The sequence below is a fragment of the Lynx canadensis genome, chromosome B3 (genome assembly GCF_007474595.2).
Source record: "Lynx canadensis isolate LIC74 chromosome B3, mLynCan4.pri.v2, whole genome shotgun sequence".
In the NCBI taxonomy this organism is placed as follows: Eukaryota; Metazoa; Chordata; class Mammalia; order Carnivora; family Felidae; genus Lynx; species Lynx canadensis.
The window spans coordinates 138,045,719-138,054,917 of NC_044308.2; the positions used below are offsets into that span (position 1 = coordinate 138,045,719).

Genomic DNA, 9,199 nt, shown 5'->3' on the forward strand with positions numbered 1-9,199 from the left:
GGTGAACGGGGCACAGTCATTACTCAATGTCCACTGAGGCTCGAAGGGACTGGATGATGCCAGAATATGGTTTAAGGGCATATTGGCCAACGTACTTTTTTTTGGCAGAGTCACTGGTCTCCCCAGATGTCTCCAAAGTAAAGAGGGGGGCTGGGAGCTGAATACTCTCTTGCCAGCCTTAGAGAACAGAGCAATTTTCCTTTTAAACCCCAGCTTGCTTCTTCCATCGAAAGACTCACTTTCTCGGCAATCCCTCCAGTGACCTCATTGGACAGGAGGTTGGGCAATTTAAGGCCATCGCGTTTCCACGGTGCTTCTCAGCCCAGAAAACACCTCCAAAGGCAGCTCTCGCCATCAGAAACCCAGACGAAGTCGCGAGCTTTTTCATCCCCTGAGTAAGTAAACAGCCGTCTCTTTTTTTCCTTTTATGAGAGCAAGGTGTAAGAGGAGATTCACGTCTCGTTAGAAAAAACAAACAAAGAAAGCTTCCTCTTACAATGAAATACTGGCAGGATTTTCTGTTTTCTTTAAGTGTATGTTTTGTTTTTTGTTTTAAACGTAATTCTAAATCAGTGGGAGAGATTGTATTCTGTGTGGCTGCTTCAGGGTTTAGTTGCTTCTCCAGCAGAAAAGGAGGAGAGCGTCTGGACTAGCTCATGGAGGTCCCAGAAATTCTTTCTTGACATCAAGGCCGTATGAAACACGTAGAGGCTGAATAATACAGCCCCTAATGAGCTCCGTGTGGACTCTGACCAGTTTCAATCTACGAATTTTGATTTATAAAAATCAAATCGGTCTTCCCAGGACTGCTTGCAAGATTTCATAAGGCCAATAAATTGGTTGGGTTCTTTGTGGCTTGAAAATCGCATCTTAATTATGTGACTGAGTTGAGATTCATTCATCTCTCTGTATTTCAAATGCCTTTATCTCACCTCACTGTTGAAATTGGAACGAATTCCACGAGGCCCAATCCGTTGAAGAAAGTGGTCTCCCGAGTAGCACATGCCAGGGTTGAAATATGCAGACTCAGAAAATATCACGTAGAAATTACAGAATCATCTTCTCTAGCAGGCCTGCCCAACATCACCTCTCCGTTTTTCAAATAAGATCGAGTATGACCGATACTATCAATAGCTGCTGTTGATTGAGCACCTACTATGTGCCAGGCAGATATCAGAGCTAAAACTAAGAACTGGTGAAGGAAGGGCTCTCCTTTCTGTCCGACGTCATATAAACACAGACAACAGCTGGTAAAGACAAACCCTTTCAAAATGAGCCCAGCTTGAGCAGACGTGCTGTGTCCGTGGGGGGCCCACGGACACAGCTGGGTCCACTGGGACGGAGGGCAGTGTCTGCTAAACCAACCAGATTCGAGCTGAAGTCAGAGGTCTCTGCCGGTGGCTTGGGAGGCAGCCCCTGATTCCCTAGGGAGGGCGAAATTCCCTGAATTTCCTCTGGCTGCCATTAACAAATCAGCACAACCTTAGTGGCTTAAAACAACACAAATTTATTATTCTGGAAGTAAGATGTTCAAAATCAGTCGCACTGGGCTAACGTCAAGGTGTTAGAAGGGCTGTGTTCCTTCTGGAGACTCCAAGGGAGAATCCTTGCTTTTTCCAGCTTCTTTTTAAAAATTAAAAAAAAAAAAAATCTTTTTTAACGTTTATTTATCTTTGAGAGACAGAGAGCGCAAGCGGGAAGGGGCAGAGAGAGAGGGAGACACAGAATCCGAAGCAGACTCCAGGCTCCGAGCTGTCAGTACAGAGCCCGACGTGGGGCTTGAACTCAGGAACTGTGAGATCATGACCTGAGCCGAAGTCAGACGCTTAACCAACTGAGCCACCCAGGCACCCCTATTTTTTAAAAATTTTAATGTTTATTTTTGAGAGAGAGAGACAGACAGAGACAGAGCATGAGCAGGGCAGGGGCAGAGAGAGAAGGAGACACAGGATCCGAGCTGTCAGCACAGAGCCTGACGCGGGGCTCAAACCCACAAACCGTGAGAGCTTGACCTGAGCAGAAACCAAGAGTCGAGCGCGTAACCAAGGGAGCCACCCAGGCGCCCCAGACTAGAATGTATTTAGTTAAGAAAATGTCCTTGCTGTAAGTGCCGAGGTACCTGCTAATCTCTGAGCAAATTTTGCCAAGCAGAGGCTATTCTCAGGTCTGACTCTTTACATACAAAATCACGTAACTCTTTTAGCCCATGTATGTTCACAGGTGATGCCTTTATGCCCTAGTTCAGAGTGGCTTTCAACAAATATTTTTACCAGGTAATATTTTTACTCTACAAATAAGTTGTAGTTACTTCCCCTTTTTGAACGCTTTGTGAAACTTAGAGCCTGCGCATCGTAGGTTTTCTCAATTTCGTCTCATTTGTTGTACGGAATATGAATTTACCCAAGTGAAAAGATTCTTCCCACAAACTGAGATATTCCAAAGCTCACTACAGAGATTTAAAATCAAATCTTGTGTGCCACCGATCTCGCCTTCTTTAAACATTTTTCCCCTTTCGCAATAAATGTCCTTTATTTTCTGCATAATGCCTTCATTTTCAAGGTAATTACAGTCTGCTAAAAGCGTAAAAGCAGGTGTTTTGGTGCTCCATTCTTTGAGTAAGTTGATTAAAGATATCCAATTGATTTGGAACAAAATTCAAACAAAATTTAGAGTTCCGCTTTAACAAACAGCTTAGTAACATTTCCGGGCATTTAGGCGCAAGGTCCCCTAAAAGTGATTGATGATGGGGCAGCAAAGAAAGGAAATACGTGCTCTAGGGTTTGTTTGTTTTTTTTTTTAATTCATCATCGACCTTCTTACGAAAAGCTTGTGGTTCTGTAACCCTGTGCACCCATCTTTAGATTTTCTAAACTTTGTCAACTCTAACCTCCATTTTAACTGGTAGAATATTGAGGGGCGCCTGGGTGGCTCAGTCGGTTAAGTGTCTGACTTCGGCTCAGGTCATGATCTCGCAATTGGTGAGTTTAAGCCCCACATCGGGCTCTGTGCTGACAGCTCGGAGCCTGGAGCCTGCTTCGGATTCTGTGTCTCCCTCTCTCTCTGCCCCTCCCCCGCTCATGCTCTGTCTCTCTCACACTCAAAAATAAATAACATTAAAAAAGAATTAATTGGTAGGATCCTGAAACTTATTCATATGCAGTCGCAAACGGTGTGTGCACCAGTGGCCTCTTCAAAGTACATTTCTGTTCCACTGCTCTCCTATTTTCGAAAGAACATCGCGGTTACCATGACACCACACCCCAGCAAAATCTGTATGTGTATTATCATCACAAAAATATAACTCTAGTTCCAACGTAAACAACTGAAACTGAATTTAGAATAGCATCCCCCAGAAGTCGTTGTTCCAGTCGCCCAGATGGAACTTCCAGAAGTTTTGCTTTGAGTCCGCGAATTGGATCATGTTTGGAACTGACTGATTTTTTTCTAGTGGAAGAATCAAAAGATACCGATAGCATTTTCCCTGTGTGGGGAGTTGTTATGAAGCGGACCCATGATCAGCTGTCATTTCCACTGTTACCTGTGCAGGAGATAAACTGGAACCAAAAATGAGCTGAATTAATTGGCAGAATAGTAGCTTGATCTGAATGGAAAATCCACGCTTCCCAGAGCGACCTGTAACAACGCCTTCTGCAGCTATCTGGGTGCAATTGGTGTCTTAGGGCAGATCTTTTACAATTACTAACTTCTGGGGCGCCTGGGTGGCTCAGTCGGTTGAGCGTCCGACTTCGGCTCAGGTCATGATCTCACGGTTTGTGGATTCGAGCCCCTCATCAGGCTCTGTGCTGATAGCTCAGAGCCTGGAACCTGCTTTGGAATCTGTGTCTCCCTCCCTCTCTCTCTCCCTCAGCCCCTCCCCTGCTCACACTCTGTCTCTCTCTCAAAAATAAAACACACGGTTTAAAAAATTAAAATTACTAACTTCTGCAGTAGCAGCTTTGGGTCTTAGGTTTTCTTGTGGTTGGTGAAATCGCCACAGAGCCCTGCCTAGTGATGTAAATAAACATCAACAGTCTGTGCAACTTGCAAATTTGTTGCCAACTTCCTTGAGAAACCTTACATCCTCCTGAAACTTTCATCTTTTAGCTCATCAAGGCCAAAAGGGCATATTGCAAATTTTTAAAGTGTTTCCAGGGTAAAAAAAAAAAAAAAAAAAAAAAAAAAAAAAAAAAAAAAAAAAAAAGAAGAATTCCACAAAGAAAAATAAATAAATAAAACGATTCCCAAATAACCAGATAAATATTTAGCTGTGGATTTACTGCACAAGAGTGTCTCGACTCTTCCGTATGCACTCGGTCAGAGTTCTCCATGCCACAGATACTCCACAGCCACCAGCCCTTAATCCCCCGTGTATCCCACTGACCTCCCCACTCGTGGCCAAGCAGTTCATTCTCCCCTCTGTCTACATTCTCCCTCGGTGGTTTCGTCCACTCTTGGATGTCCACTGTGTCAGCTCTTGTCATTGAATACCAGACTTGAATATCTAGTCGCTGGAAATCCCCACTTGATGTCCCCACTTGATACTTCAACCTTGAACCTTGACATGTCCGAGAGTGAACTCCTGATCTCCCCGCCGCCAAACCCTGCCCCATCTTCACACTGCCATCTCCATCTCAGCTGATGGCAACGCCATATGTCCGGGTGCTCTGGACAAAAATCTTGGCATCATCCGAGCCTTCCTCTCTCCCCACCTGTATCCGACTGAAAATCATGGCGGCACTACCTTCAATATAAAATCCGGAAACTGATTCCATCTCACCATTTCCCCCTGCTTACCACCCCCGTGCTACAATTTTATTCAGTATGTTTACTGTTGTGGGCTCTCTCCTCCCAGGAGGCTGGAAGCCTCTGAGGGGTCTTTGCTAGTTTGATTCACTGCTCTGTCCCAAATACCTAGAACAGGGCCGGGTACATAGTAGGTGCTCAATAAATACTGGCTCAGTAGGCAAATGCATGGAGGAACTGGTAAATTACACCTCGGTGTGAACGGCACAGCGTGTGAGTTACACACAGCATCCAAACTCGAAAGTCATCGTGTCCTCGGTTGAGGAAAGTCGTGGTCAGGGACATCAAGCGATTGCTCAAGGTCACCCAGCCAAGAATGGTTCACAAGCTGCTCGCTGTGTGAATGGGGATCATACGGGTCTCCTGAGTCGGCTGTGGCCAGCTGGACTGGCAGGTGCCCATAAATCCACGAGTAGAGGATGCGATCCCTTCTTTCCGTGGGGTTCCAGAGGGCGGCGGGACTCAGTCTGCTTGCTTCCCACCGTATCCCTCCCCCACTGAAACTCCGCGTGGGCATTTGGGAGGCAGGCCTGCTGTGTGGCTGGGACTGTGGCCTTTCGGGTCAGCACAGACTGAGGGCTCCCAGGACAGGCTGTTCGCTTCCGAGCCTGGCTTCCTCATCTACCGACTGGGAGCCAAACATGTAGCAGAATCGAGGAGACAGAGGCCCGGCCTCTGGAATCAGACTGTGCCGGGCTGAATCCCCTCTCTACTCCAGCCCCCTGTGCGACTGTGGACGAGTGATCAGTCCCTCCGCGCCCCGTTTTCTGAGCAAATGTAGATGACGAGGCTCTTACCCCCACAGGGCTGCTGGGAACATTAAATGAAAAAGTACTTCAATGTCAAACTCTCCGAATGGTGTCTGGCTTAGAAATCATCTCGTCAATGTTAGCTGCTTTATTAATGTTGTTTTACTGCTGGTAATTTGCAAGCCCGGCTTCTCGTGCTGGAAACCTCCCACCGTTGTCCTTACCCCGTCCACCCCACTGGTCTGGGACCCAATGGATGGACATCCCCGCTGTCTTCACCTCTTGCTAGCACTTCCTGATTCTTTCTTGGGTCCTGGCCCACTGTCTCCATGTCTGCATCGCCTCTGGACGGTGAGCACCTTCAGGCTGGGGGCTGGGTCCTTTCCCTGGCAAGGTGCTGGCACAGAGCGGGTGCTCTTTGATGTCCGCCAAAGAGCGAACGATAATAATCTGGTTGTTAATAAGACCGAGTGCTTCCTCTCGGCCAGGTGACCGTGCCAAGCTCTCCATAGACCCTGTCCCTGGTCCTCACCACAGTTACACAAGAGGGATACGACTAGCTTTGTCTTTCGAGGGATACGACTAGCTTTGCCTTTCGAGGGATACGACTAGCTTTGCCTTTCGAAAAGGGAACTAAAAGTTAGCGGGTCTCAGTGGCTCACTCCAAGTGGCTGCGCTCGGAATTGGACTCGGCGTTCAAAGCCCTAGTCTTTTCCTGCGTCCCAAGGGGCGGCAAACTTTTCCCCAAAGGGAACAGACGGCAGCTATCTCCCGTTCTGCAAGCCGCAGCCTCGGCCGATATGTAAGTGAACAGGTGCGGCCGCGGGCCGAGACAGCTTTCTTGTCCAAAGCTGGCGGCGGGCTGCATCCGGGCCTCGGGCTGTGGCTGGCTGCCTCCCCCAGGTGATGCCGCATGCTGGTCGTTGCAGGTCGCCGCGGATGGCGTCCCGGACCCTCCTGGAGCTCCTGTCCCTGAACCGGAGCCAGCCCCCGCCCGCAAACGCCACGTCCTGTGACGACGCTCGGGAGGCCTGGGACCTGCTGCACGGACTGCTGCCGGCATTCATCCTCGCCATCTGCGCCTGCGGCCTGCTGGGAAACCTGCTTGTGTTGTCCGTCTTCCTCCTGCCCCGGCGGCGCCTGAACGTGGCGCAAATCTACCTGGCCAACCTGGCCGCCTCCGACCTGGTGTTCGTCCTGGGCCTGCCCTTCTGGGCGGAGAACATCTCGAACCGGTTCCGCTGGCCTTTCGGAGCCCTCCTCTGCCGCGTCGTCAACGGGGTCATCAAGGCCAACTTATTCACCAGCATCTTCCTGGTGGTGGCCATCAGCCAGGACCGCTACCGGGTGCTGGTGCACCCCATGGCCAGCCGGAGGCGGGGGCGCAGGCGGCGAGCGTGGGCCACCTGCGTGCTCATCTGGATGGCGGGGGGCCTCCTGAGCATCCCCACGTTCCTGTTCCGCTCCCTCGCCGCCGTCCCGGAACTGAGCGACACCTGTGCCTGCGTGCTGCTGCACCCGCCCGGGGCCTGGCACTTCGCGCGGATGGTGGAGTTGAACGTGCTGGGCTTCCTCCTGCCGCTGCTGGCCATCGTCTTCTACAACGGCCAGATCCTGGCCTCCCTGCGAGGGCGCGCGGAGGTGGGCGGCACGCGGAGCGGGGGCTCCACGGATGGCAAGACCGCGGGGCTCCTCCTCACGCTCGTGGCTGCCTTCCTGGTGTGCTGGACCCCCTACCACTTCTTTGCCTTCCTGGACTTCCTGTTCCAGGTGCAGGCCGTCCGCGGCTGCTTCTGGGAGAAGTTCATAGACCTGGGCCTGCAGTACGCCAACTTCTTCGCCTTCACCAACAGCTGCCTGAACCCGGTGATTTACGTCTTCGTGGGCCGGCTCTTCAAGACCAAGGTGCGGGAGCTTTGTAAACAGTGCGTCCCTAGGAGCCTTCGTCCCGTGTGCCCGGCCCAGCGGAAAGACATCCTCCAACTTTTCTGGCAGAAGTAAACCGGCGGGGAGTCACGAAGCTTGGCTTCCGGATCCGCGATTTCGGACATCGGGAAGTCCTGTTGTGGTCGGCTGGGACAGTGAGCCCCCCGAATGGCCAGGACCCAGTCCCTGGGGACCGTGGGTGTGATTAGGGTGGGAGGACTGTGCACGGGTGATGGAGCCATGGATCTCGAGAGGGGGAGATTATAGGGGACGGTCTGGGTGGGCCCGACGGAGCCACAAAGGTCCTTGTAAAAGGACAGCGGCAATGTCAGGGTCAGAGAAAGCCACGTGACAGCAGGATCAGAGGCTGGAGTGTCGTGAGGAGCCCCGAGCCATTGCTGGCACCCGCTGAAGGCCAGAGAAGGGAAAGGAGACGCGTTCTCCCCTCAAGCTTCCAGAAGGCGCCAGCCCTGTAGACACCCGACTTTAGCCCGAGGAGACGGACTTCGGATGTCTGGCTTCCGGATCCATAAGGCAATAAAGTCGTGTTGTTTTAAGTCATCCAGTTGGTGGTAATTTGCTACAGCAGCCATAGGAAACTCATACAAGTGTCCGGTGAGGGTCTCTTGTTACATTTCCACTTGCCCGCCCAAAATTTTCTCCGCTGACGGCTAGGCATGCAGAGATGATACGGCTAGGGGTCCTAACCCCAAGGAACTTGCAGAAATAATTAGAGTATAAAAAAAGAAAACAAGAGGGGCGCCTGAGTGGCTCAGGCGGTTAAGTGTCCAACTTCAGCTCAGGTCATGATCTCACAGTTCGTGAGTTCGAGCCCCGCGTCGGGCCCTGTGCTGACAGCTCAGAGCCTGGAGCCTCTGCTTCGGATTCTGTGTCTCCCCCTCTCCCTGCCCTCCCCCGCTCACATGATGTCTCCCTCTCTCTCTCTCTCTCTCAAAAATGAATAAACATTTAAAAAAAAATAAAAAATAAGAATTAGGAGGTGACACAAAGCAGGGTAACTGCCCCCACCACGTGAGAGGAGGTGCTCAGAGCACAGAGGAGCTGGGCCCAGGATGGGTGGCTGGGCGGGGATGGGTCTGGAGGGCTTCCAGGAGGAGGAGACATATAAGCTGAGTCCAAAGAACTAGCAGTTGGCCAAACCAGATGGCAAAAAGGTGTGTTCCAGATAGAATAAACATGCTCGACCCAGAGGCTGGGAGGCTCAGAGGTTAGGAGGGAGAAGGATGAGGAAGGTGAGGTATAAGGTGGTCACGGAGGGGTTTGAGGCTTGAGGAAGACCTAAGATGCTCAAGGGCAGGGAGGGAAGCATGGAGGTGTCGGAGGAGGTGGGTGCCAGGGGCCCGGCTGAAGCTGGAAGGCATTGATCTAACGTTGTGTGAATTACTCGAGCAACGATTTCCGGCCCCAAACAGGTAAGACAGTTGGGTTTCCGCAGCGTTGGGGTTCTTCCAGATGGATGGCCATAGTTCAAGGGTGCTGGGGGTACTACCTTCTGACTACGGAGAATGGCTGCATCAAGGAAGGAATGGACTTAGGAGGAGAGGGAGGCAGAGTGGATGCAGTTATGGAGCAAGGGGAACGTCTAGGTGACAGAGCGAAAGAACAGAGGGCTGTGGCCACAGATCGAGAGTGTCTGCATGGGACATTCCATCTCCCGCGTGGCCACGGCATCGGGTGGCTGGAACGGAGGAAAGGAGAAG

At 51.1% G+C, this 9,199-nt stretch overlaps 1 protein-coding gene across 1 annotated transcript; it reads left to right on the forward strand.

Annotated features, from left to right (window-relative positions):
- The first annotated feature begins 214 nt into the window (after positions 1-214).
- Positions 215-8,035, forward strand: BDKRB1 (bradykinin receptor B1). The gene is made up of 2 exons (XM_030319912.1): positions 215-395; positions 6,482-8,035. The coding sequence occupies exon 2, from the start codon at positions 6,492-6,494 to the stop codon at positions 7,551-7,553; it is 1,062 nt and encodes a 353-aa protein (XP_030175772.1). The 5' UTR covers positions 215-395; positions 6,482-6,491; the 3' UTR covers positions 7,554-8,035.
- Positions 8,036-9,199: the final 1,164 nt, after the last annotated feature.

Coding starts and splice junctions, on each gene's coding strand:
- BDKRB1 (XM_030319912.1), top strand. CDS start 6,492: ATGGCGTCCCGGACCCTCCTGGAGCTCCTGTCCCTGAACCGGAGCCAG.